Source organism: Pelodiscus sinensis, chromosome 10 (genome assembly GCF_052426305.1).
Source record: "Pelodiscus sinensis isolate ZL-2025 chromosome 10, ASM5242630v1, whole genome shotgun sequence".
In the NCBI taxonomy this organism is placed as follows: Eukaryota; Metazoa; Chordata; order Testudines; family Trionychidae; genus Pelodiscus; species Pelodiscus sinensis.
In genome coordinates, this window is record NC_143061.1 from 25,354,178 (window position 1) to 25,379,154 (window position 24,977).

At 39.2% G+C, this 24,977-nt stretch overlaps 1 protein-coding gene across 15 annotated transcripts in view; it reads right to left on the reverse strand.

Annotated features, from left to right (window-relative positions):
• Positions 1–542: 542 nt before the first annotated feature.
• The window catches only part of SLC66A1L (solute carrier family 66 member 1 like), a 40,263-nt gene continuing 15,828 nt past the window's right edge, over positions 543–24,977 (reverse strand). For 5 of the 15 annotated variants that reach the window (XM_089780810.1, XM_075937789.2, XM_075937788.2 and 2 more), the window contains 8 exons: positions 20,320–20,666; positions 18,618–18,747; positions 16,826–16,916; positions 16,721–16,750; positions 14,139–14,263; positions 13,204–13,299; positions 10,002–10,187; positions 543–3,803 (listed from right to left, as the gene is read on the reverse strand). In XM_089780810.1, the coding sequence (XP_089636936.1) occupies positions 3,702–3,803; positions 10,002–10,187; positions 13,204–13,299; positions 14,139–14,263; positions 16,721–16,750; positions 16,826–16,916; positions 18,618–18,747; positions 20,320–20,501 (942 nt within the window). In that variant the 5' untranslated portion in view covers positions 20,502–20,666 and the 3' untranslated portion in view covers positions 543–3,701. Of the gene's footprint in view, positions 3,804–10,001; positions 10,188–12,609; positions 13,067–13,203; positions 13,300–14,138; positions 14,264–16,720; positions 16,751–16,825; positions 16,917–18,617; positions 18,748–20,319; positions 20,667–22,425; positions 22,579–24,977 lie in introns of those variants that run through there. The other 10 variants (XM_089780807.1, XM_075937784.2, XM_075937783.2 and 7 more) reach the window with 7 other exon arrangements.

The following is a 24,977-nucleotide window of genomic DNA, read 5'->3' on the forward strand; positions in this document are numbered from 1 at the left end:
ATTACATACTCCCTTTCAAATTAACCAACAAGAAATAGTCTGGGACAAATCCTCATCTACAGTATGGGTGTGTCTAGACTACAGAGTTTTGTCGACAAAAGTGGACTTTTGTCCACAAAACTATACCTGCGTCTACACTACCACTGAGTTCTGTTGACATAACGTCGACAGAACTCAGCAGTTTTGTCGACGCTGGTAAACCTCATTTTACGAGGCATAACGCCTTCTATCAACAGAGTTCTGTCGACAGAAGGTGTTATTGCATGTAGGATTGTGTCTAGACTACAGGGTTTTGTCGACAAAGCAGCTTGCTTTGTCAACAGAACTGAATGTAGTCTAGACGCTCTTTGTCGACAGAAGCTTTGTCGACTGTATCTGTCGACAAAACATCTGTCGACAAAACCCTGTAGTCTAGACGTACCCTATGTTCCAATGATTTCAACAGAACTATGCTGACTTACATCAGGTTAGGATATGTCTCAGAGAACAGAATAACCAAAGGGTGGGTAAATGATATAATCAGCGTCCATATAAAACCAGAATGCATAACAAATAACAATTTATTTGGTTCACGATTTCAGTAAAATCTTTGCCACCTATTTTTATTGAACAGAAAATATTCAATTAAAATGATACACTGTGTCCTATATACGTGTGTGTGTGTGTGCGCACAATAAATGACAATATTTAATACTGTTATATATTAAGATGTTAAATTATCTTTCAACATTTTTAAACTAAATCACTGTACATTTTGTATCATCTATGGTTTAATAAACTATAGCAATATAAACGCAGGACACACAACACAAAACAGGATTACATATAGTAATGAAAAGGAAATATAATCCTTGAAGCAATGATGCAAGAACAAATGTTAACTGCATTAAAAAGTAACAAGATTGGATAATCTCTTAAATACAGCATATAAATCTACAAGCGAGACAAATTGTTTCTGAATTTATGAAATGGACAGGTCAAATTCTAACTCACCCTTCTACAATTTCAGAAATTGGGAAGTATACTACATACTGTTCTCAAATATACATTAAGGGCCTGAGGCTGCAAACGTCTTGAAGCAGACAGATCCCAGGTGCCCACACAAAGCCCCAAAGTGTCTTGCATAATTAGAGTACGTATCTTAAAAACACTTACAAGATACTGATTGGGATAATTCCACTTACACATAGGCTATGTCTACACTACAAGGTTTTTGTGCAAAAACCTGCAGAGTGTCCACACTTCAAGCGTGTTTTTGTGTAACAAAATCTACAGTCCATCGACAGAACAGAGGTCTTTTTGTGGTGTAGGTATACCTCCTTCTGCGAGGCACAACTCCTTTTTGTGCAAGAGTTCTTGCACAAAAAGGTATGTGTGGATGCTCAACGGGAGTTTCTTGTGAAAAAGAGCCTATCACAAAAAGCACAGGTGCTCTGATGGCCATTCTGTGAATGGCCATCAGAACTTTCTTGCGCAAGAATGTCCATGCAGTGTGGACATTCTCTTGTGCAACATTGCTTTTGATATGCACTTTTGAGGTGTGGATGCGCTTTTGTGCAAGAAGTTTTTGCGGAAGATCTCTTCAGCAAAAACCTTCTTTGGAAAAAACCCTGCAGTGTAGACAAAGCCATAGTGTCAGCATTTATTAACTGTGATAGCAACTTTAAAATTACAAAAACAAATCCTAGAATTATAGCTATGAAAGTTATATTAATTACATTGACCAGTCAATAAATAATGTATAACAAGGAGTATTACACAATATACAACTGTTGCAACAATGTACAATATACACAATGCTATTTTGTGCTACCTACAGTATGTTACATTCTCATACTACCCTCAAAGTAGGTTTTGTGGACTGACTGATTTCTTTAACTTGCTCTGCGGCAGTGAATAGCCAATTACAATATCAATCATGAATTATATTGTTTAAATTTAAAAATTATTTAATCTTTAACTTGTTTTTAGATGTAATACTTAAAACTCCAGAGAGAGGTCACAGAGATTAGTATTTTTTTTATTATTATTTTTTTCTGTTCAGTTGACAGCACTTATAGTACAGACTGTTTTCCCATTTACATTTTTTCTCCTGTTTTATACAGGTGTCTTAAGGTAGAGATAAGGATTTACAATTTAGAAAATGAAAAACTACAAACTTAGCAAGGGAACTCACGGGCAGATATAATAACTTGAAATTACTATTTTTTAAACTGGAGGGCTACGTCTAGACTGGCCAGATTTTGCGCAAAAGCGCCTGCTTTTGCGCAAAATCTTGCCAGATGTCTAAACTGGCCGTAAGTTCTTGTGCTAGAACACTGACGATCTCATGTAAGATCGTCAGTGTCCTTGCGCAAGAACTGTGACACTCCCGCTCAGGAATAAGCGCCTCTTGCACAAGGGTTCTTGCGCAAGAGGCCAGTGTAGACAGCTCTTGCTCAAGAAAACCCCGATGCGCAAAATGACGATTGAGGCTTTCTTGCGCAAGAGAGCATCTATACTGGCACGGGATGCTCTTGCGCAAAAATGCGCAAAGGCACCTGCCAGTATAGATGCTTTCTTGTGCAAATGCTTTTAACAGAAAAACTTTTCTGTTAAAAGCATATGCGCAAGATCGCACCAGTCTAGACGCAGCTGATTATGTTCAAATTGAGTATTCCTTTTAATATAGTTTTCAGAATTTATATAAGAGGAAAATGTTGAATAATCCATATAAAGAAACAAATTGCTCAGATTAAAATGAAAGACATACCTACCAGCTATCCTGCATTTGGAAAAAAAAATACGGGCAGTCTTTTATCTCTAACTTCTTAATGATTAGACCATATGTATGTAGAAGGCTGAAAAGAGAGGAAGGTTCTGCAAAATGTAGATATATAGTAATTTTATAAGTACATTACACACAATATGCACTAAATAACAATATTTTAATGAAAATAATGGCACACACTAAGAAGCAAACAAAATGCATAGAATTCTATATTGGACTGCGAGGCTCCCAATTATTTTAATGGGAATTAAATGAACAGATCCATTACATGTGCTTATGCATCCAGAATTTTGGCTTTGGATTAAAATAATGTAAAGGCTTATTTCTCCTCTTGAGGTGGATGAAATTGAGCCCTGCAAGGAGAGTCCACACCAGGCCTATACACCACCCTGTTCTGGAGGTTTAAAAAACCACAAGTGATATGGATGCCCTGTGAGGACTCTTGGCAATAGTGAATTTAATGATTTATTATCATTAAATAATTATATATGTATAACAGATTGTGAGAGGTTTAAAAAGGTTCAGATGGACTTATTTACATTTGCTGCAGTCACTTCTTAAGTTTGAGAAATATCTGCATCGTATTACAGTGGTATCATCCAGCACTCTTCTGAGTTAGGTTATTCCATATTGTAAAGTATGTGATCTTCTACAGTGAGGAGTGCTCTAGAAATAGAACACAACTCATTGCAGGAGACAAAAAGAATAAAATGAGGTAATTCAGAAGAAAATGTATTGACTGTGTGTTTTCTTAGCACTTACAGTACAGCAGACAGTAAATATTATTTTCTTTTGTAATATCTTCACAATACCACAAAGAACAAGACACTGACAATAAGCTTGGTCTCTATGCATTTTTAATCTTCATTCTGTGAAAAATCTTCAAGTACTCCAACTGTAAACTTTATTGAAAAAAATAAAGCCAGAAACTTTAGGAATCCTCTTCATTCACAAGCAGCGGTTCCACTTCCAATGCCACTAAACTGGGTCTTCTCTTGGTCTGCTTGCGATACATAATAAATTGTGCAGTCATCTGGATATTATGGGGTAAGGAAATGAACAACATGAGATATGAAGACAGCATTGTCAGACAGGATGAAAATCAGTCATCCGTCTAGTCCACCAAGCAACCAATCTCAGACAGTGATCACTTTGATTCTTCAGAGGAGGTTCAGAACTCTCTGCAGAAGATTATTATGCCTATAATGTTTCTTCCTAGCCCTGCTAGTTAATGGCTAGTTTATGCTCTAATGCATGAGTTTATATCCCTATTTTTAATCTGAACTGTGGACATTTCTAAATCCATGTGTATAATCCTTCTTCAAAGCCTGCCTCATTTGTTCTCAATTATATCTTATGGCAATGAATTCGTTTTAGCCACATGGATGTTCTGGGAATTTCTTGTTGGCACTATTTAGAATTGTAAATTCCACATTTATTTATTTATTTACTGTTATTGCAATCAAATTAATACACATGTAATACAGTAATTACTCGTTTAACACGTGCCCACTTAACATGTTTTCATAATAGCATGGGTTTTTTTAGGGAACTTTTTTCGAATAACATGACCATCCCTGAAATAACACAAAAATAATCAAGTGGCGGACTACTTTTTGTGGCGGTATAAGTTGGTGAAAACAGTGGTAATACGCATGAGTGGATGAATACACATGGTACAGAGCTCCTCTGCTCACCCACGTTTATCTTTGCGTTTAACAAACTGCGGCGACTTGTGTTGCTAGATATCTAATATTGACATTGATGACTGAGCACCAACAAAAAATTGACTCTGCTGCCACCACCTGAAATGCAACCCCCACCTTTTCCATTTTTTAATGGGAAAAATTGACCCCACATAGCACTTTTTCGCTTAGCATGAACATTTTCAGAAACGTATCTATAGTCTTAAATGAGGAATTACTTGTACACACTAGGTCAGATCCTGGCCCTCATTATGACCCCTATATTCGCTACTCTAGTGACTTTCAGGGGATATAAAGAAGCCACAATGACTCTCAGGTGAAAGCCCCAGAACAGGAACAGTGTATGATTGACATTGTCCTACAATGTACCAAGCAGAGGGCTATGCTGGGGTTGGAACCAGAGAAGCATTTCAGAGGCATGAGGGAGAATGGCCACAATTCTTTGAACCTGGCCTATTTGGGGCAGTAAAGCATCCCTAAGCAGATGAACAGAGCCTACCATAAATGAGAGCAGTCCATGGGCGGGGGGAGGGAGGGGGGGAACTACTCCAATTTATTGTAGCAGCTCTTCTGATCCCCAGCCATGCCCAGAATCTGAGGGGCACAGAGCCTACTTAAAGATGCCTTTGCCCCGATCCTCTGTACCCCATTTTTGTGCTGTGCCTCCTGGAAGTGTAGCGTAGACTCTAACCCAATACATAAAAATTTGCTCATCAAAACCACTCATTTCTTAGCATGGTAAAGAAGTAGAACTACTGTATAAGGGTGTGTCTAGACTACATGGCTCCATTAAAGAAGCCATGTAGATGAGTGTACTCGGCAAAGGGACATGAAGCAGCGATTTAAATAATTGACACTTCATTTACATCAAAATGGCCGTCGCACTGTGCCGATCAGCTGATTGTCGGCACAGTGCGGTTGTCTAGATGGGGATTAGCCGACCCTTTGTCGTCAGATCCTTTATGCCTCGTGAAATGAGGCTTACAACCCCCAGCCAGTGTCTCATCAACCAGGTCAATGGTTTTCAGCCTTTTTTCATGTAAGTACCCTAAAACAATTTCAAATGGAGGTGTGACCCACCCCTGGAAATCTTAGTCTGTGGCCCCTCCAGGGGTCTGCAAACCACAGGTTGAAAACAATGTATTAGACCAAACTACTGTTAGTGTTTATATCCAACCCTGAATGGGCTTTGGAGAAGTGGATGGGATCAGGAAGGAAGCTTCATGATAGGGACCTGCATGAAAGGCGGCATAAAATATAGAAAATGGGTGTTTACTGGGCATTTTCACACACAATACAATTCATGCCCTTATTCACACAGCTTTAGGTCAGACTGTGGCATACTACCACTATTCTGTGAATCCCTTTTTACAAATGAAACAGCATTGCTCTGTGAGGAATCCTGGAACATAAGATCTCTGCTAGCAACATTTTAAATTGTTTGAAGCTAAAGCTTGCCATTATTTCAAGAAAAGTCATTCCTGTAGAAGCTTGCTGGAAGGTGCAGGTGAGTAGAGAGTCAATTCTCTACATGCTAGCTACAGCCCTATGAATCACCTTGCTTTCTCATAGCTTTATAATACCTCCACCTCTGGGATCTCTCGCAGCTAAAGACTAGTCAAGATTTCCTTCAGTGATAGTAGATATGCACTCTTATTTAAATCTGTATTAACATGGGGTTCTCTTCCTACTTAGAGCTGAGCAAGTTAGCTGCACAGCACTTTTAGCTACTATAGGTCAGAAAACTAAGAGACCAGGAATTTGAAAGAACCTCATCCTGCAAGATACTGAGCATCTTCTGAGGGTGCTGAGTGCCTTCATCTCTTGAAAAAAATACTAGGAGCTCTTGTAGGACTCTGTCTTTCTACCAGTGTGACTAAGGTGCTATTCCACTGAAGTCAGGCTGTGTATCTGGGAGTTGGGACAAATGTGGATCTCCTGCATGTAAAGACCAACTACAGGAAAACTCCAATAGTCCGGCATCAAAATGGCAAGAGCCTAGTGAGTGAGCTTCAGCAAAAAATGAGTCACAAGGTAACAGCGGCAGCAGCTGAACTGAGCAAAAAGGGTAAAAAAGGCTTAAAACTAAAATTTACAGTATACTGTATATAGTATGTACAATAAAAAGGGTTAAGAACACTTTATATACAGTATATAATGTATACAGTATATATATATATATAACCATCTTATAGTACCTCCTGATAGTCCAGCATATTTGATAATCTGGCACTACCTAGGTCCCATAGGTTCTGGATTATTGGAAATCTACTGTATCATTCTTAGCCCATGACCATTGCCTGTCTGGTGGTCTGTTTTACTTAACGAGCTTAAGAACCAATTGCAAATAATTTGCAATATGCAATTCTAGATGAGTATTTCCAACATGTGTTTTCATTAATAGAGATTTAAGGAATAAAATTAAAAACTGCCACTGTCAACATTCGGTCAACATTTCTTTTCTAAGTTTATAAAATATTAATGTGCAATAAGTGATGCATGAAACCATGCTGAGAAAAACAAATGCTGAGAGAGGGAGAAAGTTGTATGCTCATCTAGGAAACTGCCCTGGCTGAATGGTCAAGTCAAGCTTAAATTCTCAGCATGATATAATTAAATTACTACACAATCATGTTTTGTAAAAGCATATAATGAATTCCAAATGGTTGCCCAGCAAATCACAAGAAGCAAGACTGTTAAGACTCTGGCTATTGTTATTTAGCGCTGGCTGACTATGGGTTTTTTTGGCTCTCTAGTAACAATGTAATCTGGAACTAACTATGCCGCATTTCAATGTAGTTTGCTGGACCTAACATATTGCATGTCAAATAAAACAGAGAGGGGGGGACAGAATCTCGGTACTGGGATCTGTCTAATCTATGCAGTAGGCAATGTTTTCAGGATTCAGCTTACCGATAAGGACACAAAGGTTCAAATGGAGCTAGTTTGAAGGTTTCAAGATGGAAACTTAACGGCCCAATTCTGTCCTTCACTCATATGGGTGCAACTCTCACTGAGTTCAATCTCCAGAGAAAGCAATGAAAGCTGTGTCCATGTGTTTGAGGGACAAGTAGGGCATGAGCTGCTCTAATATTTGGCATTTTATAGTACTTTATGTTGAAGCATTCAGCAAAACTCTTACCTACACAACCCTACATCTCAACCAAAAGCCAACAGTCTTGGGTCTTCCAATGATACCTAAAGATGAAACAAACCTGGACTATGGAGAAGAAAGTTCCAGAATCCCAGTTGATCTACTGAGAATGCTCTATCCCAGCCATTTCAATCTAGGGACTAGCCAGGGCTGCCATTGCAACAGACATTTGTGCAGAAATCCTATCGTAGGCAGTTATGGAGAAACCTATTCCTATCCCAGTCACTTGCCGGTTGTTTTTTTCCTAGCTGCATTCTGCTTTCTATCCCATCTAATATAACTCTGGATGTTCTCAGAACTTACCTACCAAAGAAGGAAGTTAGTCACTCAAAGGGAGTGATTATCCACAAATTAAACACCTCTTCTCTTCTAAAGATCGGGAGCTTTCTATTCTGATTCCTTCTGTTCCCAATAATCAAGGTCCTGCTTACCACTTTCTGATTTTCTCATGACTGTAATTTGGGGTGTGAGTTTTCTGAGAATTTTTTGCAAGAAACAGTAATGAAACTTGTAAAGCACTTATTTCTATATCTTGAGGACTTCTCTAGGCAGGGGATCTGCTTTTATTTCTCCTTTTCTACTGATTACAGTTTCTTTAAGTTCCCCAAACCAAGTTGGAAGCATCTGTTTTCAATACAGTTTGAACTGGAGGACTAATAGTAGGATTGGATTCAGACTCTAATCAAGTCAAAACTGAGAAATGAATGTCATGTGCACATAGGCATTGTGATTCTGGGCAGTTTGTGGCCAATATCAGAGTTCCTCAAAGGAATACATCATGGAAGGGAATGTACAAATATGCAAGTAGTGTTCTGGCAATGTAATCAGCACTGAATTCTGATTTTCTTTTTTGTAAGTACAAGCCTAGAGAGTTCAAACCAGGGCAAAAAGCCATGAAATGTATAAAAGCTGCAGAGAGGTAGTTGCGTTAAGACTGTAACTGAAAAAAATTAAAACAGTGAATAGTTTTTCAGCACCTTAGAGACTAACAAAAAATGGAGATTGTATCATAAGCTTTCATAGCACAACCCACTTCTTCAGATGAATGGGGCTAAGGGGACCAGGTAACAAATAAATAGCAGAGAAAGAGAGGGAAAGGGAAGGGGAAAAAATGGAGGAAAAAAATAGTCAATTATTGAGTGTCCCTGGTAAATGAGGCCAAAAGAGTGGGCTCTTAAGTATTCTAAGTACCTGATACTTAGCTTTTTATAAGTCTGCTCATGCTAGAGATACGTTATTAATAATAAAACTATATCTTTAATTTCAAAATTGGCATTTATCTTCAGTACTGTATTAACACTGTAGTGAACTTGAGCGTTCATGTAGTAAATGACCTTTTTTTGAATTTCATGTCTTCAGATACTATCCTAAGTGAAAGAATGAGTTAGTCAATCTGAAGTTTTAACAACTGAACTATTTATATGCTTTAAAACAGTTCTGGGACTTTTTTTCACTCTACCTCAACTTTACGCTTGAAGAGGGATACAATATTTGCTCTTGTTAGTTTTAACTACTGACTTGAAGTTCTCAAAGTGGACATGTCAGGAATATCTTCTCTTAATGCAAATGCTTAGTGGAATTGAAAGCTGGAAAATCCAGGCTCTGGGTTCCATATGATCAGATGGTTTGTAATTCTCTATTTGTTAACTCAGCTATTCTGATCTCTGTAGTAGCCTATAATTCATAGACTCTTTCATCTAATATTAAACAGGGAAAGTCTCAGTGTATCCAAACTTATACTACAGTTCTATAGCTCCTTCTGCCAGTTACAGAATACATGCTCCTTCTGGCATACTAACCTATGCTGTAATATGTGCTGCTGTGTATAATCCTCAATCACTTAAATTCATAGATGCATATGTTTGTACCCATGGTGATGCACCGAGTTTTATGGGTAACTGCAGTGTATGTTCACTACATATGTTTTGAAAACATTTCTTAATATGCTTCATGTTTGTCCATGACCACTAGATAAGACTGGCAATGATGCAATTTAAGATATCTTTAAAAATGGGCCAGTTTCAGTTATAATCTACTATGTAAATTTGGAAATAATTTGAGAGAGCTTTTCAGGTATTAAACATGCATTAACCATGCATAAATGGGAGGAACACAGTACATACCTAAAAATGAAAATATGGTACATCTATGTACTGATTACAAATAATAAAGCCATCCAGTGCAGCTTTAATTTGGAAACCCTATTCAAATGTATTGGCCATTTTCTAAAACAGGGCATTTAAAAAAAACATTTCACAATCATTTACATACAGAATGCCAGCCATGCAAAATTTCAACTCAATCTCAAGTTACCGTCCAATATTAATAAATACACTGTTCAGAAACTCTTGCTCTAACTGGAAAAGGATACAAAAATATCTAGAAACAGAACTCCAAAGCTCCCAATGAGCCATGGAAGATGATGCATAAAGTAGAGGTTTCTGAGAGATTCAGCTGCAGGCATCTTTAAAACAAGGCTCAGTCCATAAGTACAGTTTCCCATCATGGCTAATGCAAACAGCAGATAAGATGTACCTTCTGTGGATCTTCTTTGGAACTACAAATAATTTAAAAAAAACATTGATAGGGGAGAAAAAAGATTTCACCTATGTTACAGTGACCATAGACTACTAGAACTGGACGGGACCTCAAGTGGTCATCAATTCCAGGCCCTGGGACTCATGGAAGAACCAAGCACCATTTAAATCAACCCTGACAGATGTTTATCTAACCTGCTCTTAAGTATCGCCAATGATGGAGATTCCACAACCTCCCTAAGCAATTTATTGCAGTGCTTAATCACTCTGACAGGACATTTTTCCTAATGTCCAACCTAAACCTCCCTTGCTTAAGCGCATTGCTTCCTGTCCTATTGTCATGGGTTAAGGCAGGGGTTCTCAAACTTGTGATACGACCTCCCTCTCCTTTGCTGCAACCACCCTGTCAGTTGCTCGCGACCCTTTCTAAGTTGTTTGCGACCCCCCTCTTAAGTTGCTCGTGACCCTCCGGGGGGACAAGACCCACAGTTTGAGAAACGCTGGGTTAAGGAGAATAATTTTTCTCCCTCCGCCTTGCAACACCCTTTTAGGTACTTGAAAGATGCTATCATGTCCCCTCTCAGCCTTCTCTTTTCCAGAGTAAAAAAACTTCAGTTCTTTCGACCTTTCCTCACAGGTCATGTTTTCTAGACCTTTAATCATTTGTGTTCCTCTTCTCTGGATCTTCTCCAAATCTTCCCTGAAATGTGGTGCCCAGAATTGAACACAATACTCTAATGGAGGCCTAATCAGTGCAGAATACAGTGTAAGAATTATTTCTTGAGTCTTGCTTACAACATGTTTGGTTTTTTTTGCAAGTGTCACATTGTTGACTCATATTTAGCTTGTGGTCCACTATGACCCTTAGATCCCTTTTTGCAATACTCCTTCCTAGACTATCACTTCCCAGTCTGTATGTGTGAAACAGATTGTTCTTTCCTAAATCGAGTATTTTGCATTTGTCCTTACTGCATTTCTTATTTACCATTGACCATTTCTCAAGTTTGTCTAGATTGTTTTGAATTATTATCCTATCCTCCAAAGCAGGGTTTCTTAATCAGTGGTACGAGTATCCTTAGGGGTATTCGAGAGAAGATTGGGGATACGTCAACACAACTAAAATTTGGAGAAAACTGAATTTGTGTTTTAAGTTTTACAGCGTTTTATTATTTTTGTACTTTATACACCCAAAAATTTCATCGCCGGCCTGGCTACGATTAAGATGTTTAAACAAATGTGTTGCAACAGTACGAAAATTTTGTGTGTGTCTGAAAACTGTAGGTGCTGGGGGTACTTATATATATATTTTTAAAAGGGGGTACTTTATATATAAAAAAAAAAGGTTGAGAAACATTGCTCCAAAGCATCTGCAACCTCTTCCAGCTTGGTATCAGCAGCAAGCTGCATAAGAGTATTCTTTATGTCATTACCTCTATCGTTGAAGATACTGAACAGAACTGGTCCCAAAACTGATCCCTGCAGAACCCCACTTGTTATGCCCTTCCACCATGACTATGAACCACTGATAACTACAGGTTGGACCTTCTGGGTCTAGCAATCTTGGGAACTGACCAGTCCCGAACAAGGGATTTTGCCAGACCAGAAGAGGTCAATTCCGGCCTCTTTGCTGATGGGACTTCGGGTCTCTCCTGGGGTCCATCAGCAGATCTGGCCAGACTCTCCTCAGAGCTCCATGCCCCCTCCCAGCATGGTTGCCAGCCTGGTCCCTAGTCATGCCTCATGCTCCTCCTGGCCGCCGTGCTCCCTATCCCCAGGCTGCCAGCTCTGGTGGGTCTGCCTTGCAGGGTCTATTCCTGGCCCACACCCCTGGGTGGGCTGCAATGCTGTCCCTGGCTGCTGCTGCTGTGATGCTGGCCTTAGCTGCTGGGCTCCCTGCCCCTAATGGGGCTGCAATGTTGGGTCTGGCTTCCAGGCTTCCTGCCCCAACGGGGTTGTGAAACTGTGCTCCCTGCCCCTAAGGGGCTGCGATGCTGAGTCTGGCCCCAGCCACCAGGCTCCCTGCCCTGAGGCTGACTCCACTGCCAGCCCTGGCTCGAGGTTTTCAGCTCCCATCATGGCTGCCAGCTTCCCGTTCCACTCCTGGCCACCTACTGGACGGACCATGGATGTTCCAGGACCAGAGAGTCCCAGACGAGAGATGTTCAGCCTGCACTCTCCGAGAATGACTATTCAGTTATGGATATTTTCGAGTTATTTTACTTTTTAACATGACTTCAGAAATTCAAACACTTATTCGTTTCCAGCTTGAAAACACGTATGTTTCTAATGCTTCTGCCTCGTTTAGATCTATTTCTGCAGCAGAATAATCTACATCCATAGTAATGTGCATAATTCTGGGAAGTAATATATGTTAACTCCTGCAGCTGCAGAGCAGAAAGAGACTCTAGCCCATTACAAAATATTACTGTTTATTTCTTCAGAAATCTGTTACTCCTTTGCTGTTTCCAGTGGAGCCATTTTAAAATACTTTATCATCCTATTTCAGAGGCGCCTGGTGGATTGAAAATACACTGCAGTGCATTATGCCAACTTAAAGATCAAAGCTCATTCCAATGCCTGATGTTCTCTACATATTTAAAATCTTTCATTCGTGGACAGTAAGTATGTTATGAAATCACCAATGGCATCTTTGAAGTCATAGCAGATTAGGTTTTAAACTCACAGTTTTATAGAAAACTTTTTATGTTGTATATTTAAGAGAGAACACTGGCCAATCAAGAAAAATAAACTGCATGTTTGTTTTTCATGTGCAATACAGGGCTATGCCCCAACCTTACAAATCCTGATATACTTCTCTTGTCCTCTGTGAAAGCTGTTCATTTCCCTGGAATCTTCATCTTTCTCCTGATGGGAGGGAGGGAACAGTTTTCTTCCTTGCCTGTTCCCATTTCAGATGGTCCCAAATGCAAAGTACAGATTTCAAATAGAAGTTTGTGTTCAGTGAGAGGAAGATTCCAGTGTATAAAACAGGCAGCACAATGCAATTTAAGTGAACTCTCACAAAAATATACTTACGTTTTTATACAGCTGAGGTAACCTAGATCCCAAGTAAAACATGCAAGATATGTAGCCACAAATGAAGCCTGACATCTCAATCATACCAAGAGTGTTCTGAAAAGCCAACAAAAGCACAATAAGATTTTGATTTAAAATGCTTTCAAATGTTTCAAGGGTTTTTAACTGCATTTCTTGAAAGGGACTGAACCAGTACTTACTTCAAAGCAATTCAAGGTAGGGATGTTAATGGGCAACCAGTACCAGGGATTGGATGTGTGTGTGTGCGCGTGTGTGTTAAATGCTGTTGTAAATGGCCAAAGAGGTGAGTGCTAGAAAGCATAGCTTTACCTCAGTGTAGTTGTAGTGCACACTCAAATCAAATTAGTGGAATTTGATTGGGATTTAATGCTAAATCACAGTTGGGATTTAATGCTAAATATTAATGCAAAATGCATCTATTCTTAATAGTGAAAGAGCTGAACTTGGTGATTAAAGTCTATTAAGAACTACAGCAAAAGTCAGTGAAAAGGCATAGCATACTGTGGACACACAATGCATTTACATTATTTTCAACAGGAATTATGTTAGTTTCCCCACTCGAACTATATAATTATAATTTCAGAATTTCCACTCATGAATTGGAAAGCTGTGTCATGCTTAAGTAGCTGTATTTTAATAATGCCAGCTGGAAATATAGTCTGATGTCAATACCATGACAGGAAGACTGAACTGCCAGCCATCTCCATAGCTGTTTTTAGGCAACTTCCGTATTTCTAGGGTGGGGGTTTGGAATGCATTTTTCAAACAAATACTCATAATACCACACACACACAAATTCTAAGGCATTTAGGATCATCATACAAATTCCTACAAAGCATATTTATAACGCTCACCAACGTTTTATCTATAGTCATTTTTTTGGGGGGAAGGAGATTAACCAAAAAACAAACCACCTTGTTAGCTTCAAGTACAGTACTCTGGTCTTGATTTCGTAGTAGTAGCTTACTGGGTAAAATTACACACAATGTTATACACATCAGGACCCAGACTACACAGAAATTCTTCAGGCTTATGCTGCCTACAATAAAACACAACGAGTTAGCTGATAAATTACTTGATGGCTAGTAACATTGGTATCTGTTCATAATTTAGTGTATAGAGTTATAAACAATAATACATGAAGTTTCACATTCAATCCACTTTTTAAACTAGCTCCCATTAACACACATTTCTTAAACTTTTTAAGACCGAGGAACACCAAACAATTTTTTTTTAAATGAGGAACAGCAAGGATTTTTTTGTTGAGGGGGGAAAAAATAGGTTGCCTGTGCCTTTAAGGGTGGCCATTTTGAATTATGTTGTTCTCCACGGCACATCTCTGACTGCCTTGCGGCACACCGGTCTGCCACGGAACACAGTTTAAAAAACACTGCATTAACACATTTAGGTGTAAGCTAGCATGGTAAGCAATATGCTGCTAAGTACAATAGAACAGAATACAACACTGTCTTTCCACAAATGTTGACTAAACGCCCCAAATACAAAGACATTTGGAATGGAAATGTCATAGGTGTCCTAAAGGCTCTGCTGTTAATGCAGGCCTACCAGCAATGCAATTTAAGTACATGATTAACTAAGCATGTGAGTGGTCCCACTCAGATCCACGGGACTACTCATGCTTAAAGTTAAGCATACACTTATGTAACTTGCTGGATTGGGGTTAAATAGTCACCTATAAAAGGATTTCAAAACAGAAAATAGTATAAATAATTCAGTAGATAAGGTAACTTCTATATTAGGATACAGGAGTGCCTACAGGCTCAAGATGAAATCAGCACTGCACTGTGCTAAAAGTTGTACTGATAAACAACAAGAGAAAGTCCCTGTCCTGTAAATTTGCTGTCTAAACAGTCAAGACAAAGGACATATTAATATCACCATTTAACAGATGGGGATCTGAAATGCAAAGACTTAGGCCCAGATTTTAAAAAATATTTAGCTGATGCTACGCTCCTACTGACTGCTAATGGGATTTAGGCTTCTATATCCTTTTTGAAAATGAAATAATCTCATAAATTAGTTAGAGATTGCAATACTGAATACATCACTACCGAAATACCTTTAAAAATCTGGGCATAAATGTCTTTTCCATGGTTACACAAGAGTCAGAGGTAGAACTGGGAAGTGACTCCTTAACCTCAGAACTACCCTTCAATTTCTAGTTAGGCATGAGTGTGACTGGAAAGAGGCACAGCAGCTGGGACTGTGGATATAAACAAGGAAACTCAGAGCTAAGAACACGCCATGTAATCTTAAACTTGATGTGGTTAGATATTGCATGGATTTAAGAGCAGATCTATGTCTGCAACTGATTCTTTATTCAGCTGGGTATGTCTAAGTTTTTAACTCTTGTTTTTTATTACCTTTGTTAGACCTTTAGTTTTAATATTTTGACTTTAAAATGATCCAACTGATATGGTCAGGTATGTTAGTCTTCTTCCTAAGCTTTTATCATTTGAACAGAACTTTGATTGCCACTGTCCAGCTTCACAGGTAATTAATCAGCCCCGCCTAGTCAGAGGCTCAAGGCTTCATGAATGGAGCTGACTGACTGGGTGGGACTGATTAATCACCTGTTAAACTGTGCTGCCCCACAGGTTAGAGAGAACACTGATTATAATATAAATGGCAGACTGAAAATTTTTCTAAGATTAAACACTATAATTCCTGGCAAGATTTTATGAAGCAATGCAAGTAATTTCATTCCTTTTGCATAGGGTCTTTTTGACAATGTATAGTTACAGAAAACACATGAAAATGTCGAAATACTTTATGCAGTTAGCAAATATATAATAAAAAGTCCAAAATCAGGGAAAGTAATTAGACAGAACCTAAAAGAAAGAAATTTATGCTTTCAATCTTCTTCTACATGTGCTTAGATAGCTGAATGTAGGCAGTAAAACTAAGGAATAAACTAAAGTGTGCAACTATGTACTTCAAAATTATTGCATTTTTAAACACCTATGTAAAGTGACAATCTTACACAGAAAATACTCATAGCCATTAATCTTTTGCTAACTTAGAATGTGTAACAAATTTTGATTAGGACTAGTTGAATTTCCTGCAAATATAAATAACTCTGCAAAAAAAAAAAAAAAAAAAAAAAAAAAAAAAAAAAAAAGCAAGACAGGCCCTAAGGAGAAAGAATGGGATTTTCATAGGACCCTAACAAAACTGTAACTGGGATTTGGGTGCTCACTAGGTTTGTTTAAATGGTTAAACAATAAGCCTGGGCTTAATGATTATTGTTAATGGTTATACCCTTCTGTATCAGAGGCAATAGTACAGGGCGGCAGCCAACTCCCCAGGAGTTGGGCTGGGAGCTGGTACACACCATAAGCCTGCTTAAAAGTCAGCTTCCCTTGTGCACTGGCTCCTGCGGAGTCTGCTGTTGCCCCATGCTGCAGGTGCGTGTAACTGCTGAGATTTTCATTGGTTACACAATTACCCACTTTTTAACATCCCTAGAGCTCACCTCCTTTCAGACCATTCTGAAAACTCATACCTAAAAGATGAAGAAAAGAATATCAGAGTACTCCACTTCATAATGAGGCAGTGAATTAATTGTTGAAAATCTTACATTTTGTCACCTTCTGATTTTTGAGCTTATAGTAGGCAAACTGTGAGATCACAATTATGTCCATGTTAACATAAAAGATGGCAGTGACAATCTGAAAGAAATCACAAGATGCAGCTGCTTATATATTAAACAAAAACAGGACTGTCTTTAAGGAAATGATTTACAGGATGTAGAGAACACAGAGATTATACATGCCAAACTTCCAAAAAAAGCTGGTTAGGATACAAACCAAGTTAAATTGCTGTAGTATAGTGTAATATGTATTTACAGTAAGGCAAATTCTTGGTCCTTAGATCTAAGGCACTATAGAGCTTGAGCTACACAGTCGAACTACTGCTGCAACTAGGGGATGTAAAATCCTGCTCAATTGGTTAACCGATTAGAAGGGGTGGGCAAGGGAGCCGCTCCTGCCCTGCCTGTGGCACGGGAGGAGGGGGCACTACAGCCTGGGGGAAGGGAAAGTGGATAGACTCTGCCAGCCACCAGCCCTGCATGGAGCTGTCCCCAGAAGCTGGCAGCCCTTTGCAGTGCCCAGAAGGATTGTCGAAGCCCTCCCCACATGGTGGGGGCTGCTCCTGGGTACTGGTTAACCTTTATCAGGTCAGCGTCGCCAGTTAAGGGTGATGCTTACCAAATAACCTGTTAACTGGTTACCCATTCACATCTCTAGCTACAACAGCAAAGATTAAATAGATTTTAAGGTATATGGCACAATCCCTGTCTGGGGTAGATGCTAAATCCCTTCACTTGCCCAGAGATGTGTGTCTTCTCTTCCTGAGCACCCAGCATTCAATTAAGAAGGCAGTGTGCATGATCACTGCCTCCCCCATACTAAAAAGGTATGGCTTTTTTCCTGCTATTTCACAGCTGGGGAGATAGAATGGATAATGCTGCCTTAAAGCTGCAGAACTGTGTTATGTACTGAAATTAGTCTCTACCCAATCCTGGTCTCCCATATGGCTTGTGACAGTCTTCCAGGTTATGAAGTATGCCTTTTTTAAACCAAGAAGGGAAAGGTAAATCAATAAAGGCAGAAATTAAGTCTGACCTATAAGGAAAGGTTAAAAAAGCTGGATATGTTTAATCTTAAAAAAAGAAGTCTGTGGGGGACCAGGCAAGTCTTCAAATATGTTAAGAGTTGTTAGAGGATTGTGATAAATTATTCTCCATGTCCTCTGAAGGAAGGACTAGAAATAATTGGCTTAATCTGCAGCAAAGGTGATATAGGTTAGATGTTAGGAAATTATTTCTAACTGTAAGGATTGGAATAGGTAACCCAGGGAGGTTGTTGAATCCTCATCAAGGTTTTCAAGAACCAGTTAGACAAACACATGTCAGGGAACATCAAGATATAGTTGGTGCTGGTTGGGGAATGGACTAGATAATCTCTCAAGGTCCTTTCTAGTCCCACATTTGTATTATTCTAAAACAATCTAATTTTGTTGCTATGCTGCAAAAAGTTAATTGACTTCACTCACTCCCAACCTGACTTATTAGGGAAATGTATCTTGTCTGAAAGTAAACTGGAAAATTCCCACTTAAAGCCCATTTAGTCTACTTAAATGCTTAACCCATGTGAAATGGTAAGAAGTAAGGGTATAAAAGGAACTAGTGGTGACACAGAATCACTCGCATGGTATACAAAGCCACACAATACAAATTTATAAAAGGGCAATGAGGAGGTGAAGAGATCACATTTAGTGACAGTTTCCTTTTCTAGTATTTGTCTCTCTCTGCAACAGTTAAAAAGACATTTTCAAAATAATAAATCATATATAGAAAAACTGATTACCTGAACTGGCAGTTGATTTGTTAAATAACAGCCTATCAAATTTGTAAGGTCCCCTCCAAGCCAACAGAGCAAAAAACCCAGAGACAGCGCTTGGTCCACTTTTCCATTCTGATAAGCAACATAAATTTGACTAGAAAAAAAAAATCACAAATGTTTAACTTCTTCAAATACATTTTACTTAAAAAACAAATAAAGGTCCCCAACCATGAAGAATTTTCTGTAGCAGTATTAACTGATTAAACTAGTATTTTTAAAAAGTAAATCCAAATTACTATTTCTGGTTCTCTTAAGCCTAGAAACAAATGGTGCAACCCAGTCCCCAATACTGTTTGTTTTTTTCCATGGCATCAAGTAAAGTGCAACAGCTGTTGGACAGCAGAACCAAACTATTAATGCTGTAATTTTTAATAATGTTGAAACTGGAAATATATTCACATTTAGCAATAGAATGGCTAGGGACAGACAAAGGTTCTATGATGGAGGATACAAGAGTTTACTAGACAGATTAATGGAATGCTCACTAATGTCACGGTTTTACTGTGACAATGTCTTTCAAATGATATTTCAGAGACCCAAGGTGGTTTTATTCTGCAGAATTTTCAGGCACCCTTTTCATAGAATCATAAAGCTGGAAGAGACCTCAGGAGGTCATCATGTCCAGACCTCTGCTCAAGGCAGGACCAATCCCAACTAAATCAACCCAGCCAGGGCTTTGTCAAGCCAAGACTTAAAAACCTGTAGGGATGGAGATTCCACCACCTCCCTAGACAACCCATTCTAGTGCTTCACCACCCTCCTAGTGAAATAGATTTTTTCTAATATCTAACCTATTATCCCCCTTTTCTAGTTCAGTAAATCTCCCTATGTGGAGAGAAGGGTTTTTTTTTTTGCCTTGATTCCATTTAGTTGAGACATTTTCACCTACTCAGCTTCTGCCATCCTCTATCTGCACATCTGAATTATGAACCCAGCATAAGTACATCACATAAACTGGTCTGCCACTGCAGAAACACTGACTGACTCATTCTCTGACCTTTTGTTGGTCCCAGTGTCCACTGACGGGAGCAGCAGGATAGTTTGTGTGACATAGCATGTGTTTTAAATAAATATTTGCACACTCTCCACTAGAGACTGCAGGAGTGTGCACACATTTTAGTGCAGAGGAGATGTGGTGGGATTGACATAGGCCATGTCAATACTACCACTTATGTCCACCAACCTTGTGTGTAAACCCCGAGCAACATAAGTTTGGCTGGCATAAATGGCATAGGCATAGCACTGTGTTGATAGGAGAGTGTCCCTTGCCTACCTAAGAGCACCTCAATGATCAGTAGTAACTATTATGTTTGTGGGAGAGCTCTTTCCCACAGGCATAAAGTGGCTATGTTACACAAGTGATCTTATGGGCAGTGCAACTGCATCAGTGCTCTGTAAGCTTGCTAATGTAGACATTGCCTTACTCTCACTTGCTCTCAGTGGCACAGATTTGTGTCAGACTGGCACAACAGAATAAGTACATCAGGCTCTTTTGCCAACCACCAAATACTGCTCTTCACAAAAATGTCATACTTCTTTGGCATATGCCATTATATAGCTGGAAACAGAAATTTATCCAAGATAAACTTAAAAACATGCAGCTTCTGAAAAGGGCTTCAGGCAAGATTACATGTGTGAATCTGAAGACTTAAGATTTTAAACTTACGGTAATGCAGCAAACAGAAAACAGACAATGGAAATCAGTCCTAAGACAACACTCCAGTACTCCCACACATTTTCTGCACATTCTTCCAAGAGATGCCAAATCCATGGTGTTCCATTCATACACAATCTCCTGTTTTCTACTGGAGAGATATTGAAAGCATGTGTATACAGCTGAGGAGCCATCACTGAAGTGCTGAGATTCAATTTCAGAAGTTTATTTTTAGTCTGCTTTACCCCACGCAAATCCACAAATCCATTTATCAACGCTGAATATCCTCGCTCTCAAAAGACCTGTGCATCCAGATGGATGACTTGATATAGCAGATATTTCCAATTTTATAAATGGACCTGCCAAATTCAACAACAAAAAATACAGTCAGTGTGACAATATCAATTTAGAAGACCAAATCAAAGTTTTCAGTAATTTGGCCCCAGGAAACTATGTTTGGGAACATGAAGTCAAAACAGAATAAAACTGCAAATACAGACTCTAATCCATAATGCCCTTGCTTATATTTAGTGCTTATTAAAAAGGACAAACTGTGTTTTTCAGAACCAGTTATTACACAGGCAGCTATTGTAATGATCACTACAAAAAATTTACAAATGCATGAAGAACCAGATAGCCATTGATGGACCTACCCTCCATGAATTTATCAGCCAGGATAGACAAGAATGGTGTCCCTAGCCTTGTTCGTCAGAGCTGGAAATGGGCAACAAAGGATGGATCACTTGATGATTACCAGTTCTGTTCATTCCCTCTGGGTTGCCTGGCATTGGTTATAGTCAGAAGACAGGATACTGAGCTAGATGGACCTTTGGTCTGACCCTGTAGGCTCGTTCTAAGGTCCTTATCCTAATTTACATCACCTGAGGCATTTTAGTCCCTGAGTCTGGCCTTGGTAGAGACTGACAGTTGTGCCAAATTTAAATATATTTGTAATGTGAAAGAACTTCACACTACAGGGTAAAGTCGAACAAGCAACTCACTTCCCCTTAAGACCAATGCCAGGGTTTAAATCCAGACCTCCTACGTTAAGATTAACTCACTGAAATAACGAGCTACTGAATACTCTTTTTAATGATAATGGGTCAGATTGTAAATCCCTCTTTCACATTTGTGAATACCCACTCAGATGAATACCCTGATTTCAACCTAACTGCTTATGTAAGTACTGCTTACAAGTGCAAATAAGGGCTTCATATTCTGACTCTGATATGTATAAGCATAAAAAACAAAAGGAAAAAAATGTTCGAACAGAATTTCCTCATGGCGTCAGATAGTTAAGAATGGGCTTCTGTTTAAAAAGCATGTGGTCTGGAATCTAAATAACAAAATATTCATTTCTTGCAATTTTACAAATAACTTCTTCAGAATATATTTCTTTGAATCGGGCCACAAAACATTATACTTATCGTAGATTTCTAAAATTTGTTTTCCCTTTTTTATAAGTATGGCAAGTTTTACGTTTTTGTATTTCAAATAAACATCCAATATTTCAACCCTTTTTGTAGTTTGCTTCAGCAGTTAAGTTACCTTTATTACTTGAAATGCTCAAGAAACATTCGTTTTTCTAAATACAAATAAGACGTACCTCAGCTCTGAGTAATATTAAAACAAATAGCTTTCAGGGAGTACAAGTTTATCTTCGATGTGCCACTGACCAAGTATCACAGAATGAACTAGAAAACAAGCTTTTCAAGAGTGTGGTGGAGGTGTCAGTAGCAGCTCCAGAGTGAAGCCTGCAAGAAGATTCCATAGATGCAGGGTATGCAATCCACATATTGCATATGTGGAGTGGAGGAGTGGAGGATGGGGAATGGCATGCATCAGCATCACACTGATAAATCTTACTAATTGGTTAATGACATAATTTAATGATTTTTCAGGTTTCTAAAGATCTTACACACTCATTTCCAAGTGCACAACTGGAACGAGCAAGATCTATGCAAGAGCACATTATTCTACTATACGTAACACAGAACCATGTTAGATAATGAAGTGAGTCTGTAAGGGATTGGGTTGAACCTGTTTTTATAATACAATCATCTATTTTCAATGTCTTTTTAAATCTCACGGGTAGCTGGCATAAAATAAAAGCAGTACATTATAAAATTGGGATTACGTTTTCCCTCCCAGGGCCTGTCCATACTTCCATGAGACCTCTGCTAGCTGTGGCATCATAATGTGGTGCAGACTGTGGCATCACATTGAAGATGGAGCAGCTTTGCCTTGCAGGGGGAACTGATATCACAAGACCTAAAATAAATAAACAAAAAAATGTTGACGCTGTACTGAATCTCTCACTTAGGCAGAATGGTTCAGTACATATTGCTAAGGTTACTGATCTCCGTAGCCATTTCTGCAAGTCACTTTTAAACTACTGTGTGTGAATGGGTACAGGAGAGACAGGTATATTTCAGATACACTTGTCTGATTTTTGCATCACTGAAATCATGGAGCATATCACATGTTAGTCATGATGCCAAAGGGCAAGTATCTTTAATCATCCAAAAAGTATTACTGTTGTGATAGAGATTCATAGCTTTTGTAAGGGTTGGCAAACAAGTAATGATCTGTGCACGTACAGCACACATACAATTTGAACATTTAGCTATTCCATTTCTCAGATTCCATGTCTCTCAGTGCCTATTTCACAGATCTGTAGAATAAGCCAGATAAATTAACAATTTGATTAAACAGTTCAAAACTGTGGTTCCATTTCTGTACATCGGGGTGGGCAAAATTTGGCGCCAAGCTGCCAGATCCAGCCTGAAGACAAAGTGTGGAGTGTCAGGCAGCTCCCTGCCTGCCTGCCCGCCCTCCCACCCATTGCTCAGAAAAGAGGCTGCTGGGTGTTGTTTCTTTCAACAGTTGAGAGGGTGGAGGGAGGGGGGGGAAGAAGGGAGAGGCTTCACATCCTGTCCCCGCCTCCAGCACAGAACAGGCAGCATGTGAAGTACCCCTCTGACCCTCAGGCTTGTAGCTATTCAAAGGTGCACATGGCCCCTGCAGCCTATGCAAGGGCATGGCAGGCAGGTAGCCTGTCTGGTAAACCTGCTGGGCTGCTGGCTGGGAATCACCCAGGTAAATCTCCCAGCCAGAGCCTGTCTCTGGCACCCCAGCTCCTCCTTCCCTCCAATCCTCTGTCCCTCATACACAACCCAAACACTCTCCTCCCCCTCCTGCACCCATACTCCCTTCCAGATCCTATACTCCAATCCTCTGTCCCAGGTCACAACACCTTCCTGCCTAAGATCCAAAACCAAATACCTGCACCTCCTCCTGCACCCAGTCTTCTGAGCCAGGTCATGATAGCTTCCTTCACCCAAACTCCTTTCCAGATCCCACATCCTCTCCTACATCCCAATCCCTTACCCCTTTCTTCAACATCCAACCTCCATCCCAAACCTTGCACCTCCTCTATTAATATTATGGAAAAGTATGGCCCTTGACCACTTTCCAAAATCTTGGGAGTGGTCCCCCATCAAAAATTATTGCCCACCACTGCTGTACATCTATATGGGTATTCAGTAAAAGCAAGCTAATTAGGACTCAGCCACCTGACTTCATTGTCCGTTAACCTGCCCTCTTTCAGCATGGTGCAAACTAACAAACCTACACCCATTAGAGAAAACCATATACTTTAAAGGATGGTAGAGATTACATGGGCCACAAACTCTTCCCAAGTGAATGAAATCTTTGTCTTTGGCTTCTTGCCACATGACATGTTTAAAGGTGGTTATTCTGGGGTTATTTTTATTTAACATTTATGTGGTATTTTCACTTCAGTGTTGGGAACTCCTGTAAATCTGTTGTAAGTCTTGTAATTGCTTTTTTCTCTTAAACCTCCAGCTGTTAGTAATTTTGCATAGTGCTTTGCAGCTGTAAAAATCACAATGACAAAATCATCAGCTCTGTTGGATGCTGAGACCTCTGTATGCTATCCACCCAACCCTACTCAGTATGACAAAGATCTGGAGGAAGCTAAAACTCCACATTCTTCTGTTGCTGCTAGGATCTCTATTCCTAGGATCATGCTATTCCTCTGCCAAGGTCAGTTTCCTTTTGTTCCTTTCTGGGATTCTTTTAACTCAGTTCAGGTTGCATTGGGAAATGCACTGAAACGAACAAACTCTCAAATCTATTTTGATAATGGACTACTGCAGGACTTTCTGGGCTCAAACCAATTTAGTCCACTGAGATCGCTAATACATGTTTTCTTCTCTTCTGCACAGAAATGCTTATTTTTTTCCAACAACTTCTTAAGCTCATATCGTTATTTTTTTTCATTAACTTCTTCACAACTGACCCTATTCCCTGAGGACAGATAAGAGAAGGAGGAGATAGGTACAACAGAAAGAGAAAAATGTGTGGTCTGAGTCACCAGCAATAAAAAAAGGAAAAGAGAATGTAAAGAGGCATCATTCTTTTACTTTAATCACAACTTTTTATGTGCACAACCTTGTATTTCTGTAAGAGGGTATTTTACTGGCTTTTAAAAATATTACTGTACATATTGTAGTTACTGCCACTCAGTCCTTGGAAAAATTATTCTAAATTACAAGTAGGGATGTGAACGGCTAGTCGACTATCCAATAAGCAAATGCTTATCAGATAGTTGACAGGCTAGTCAGCTAGTCGCTTCCCCCCCACTT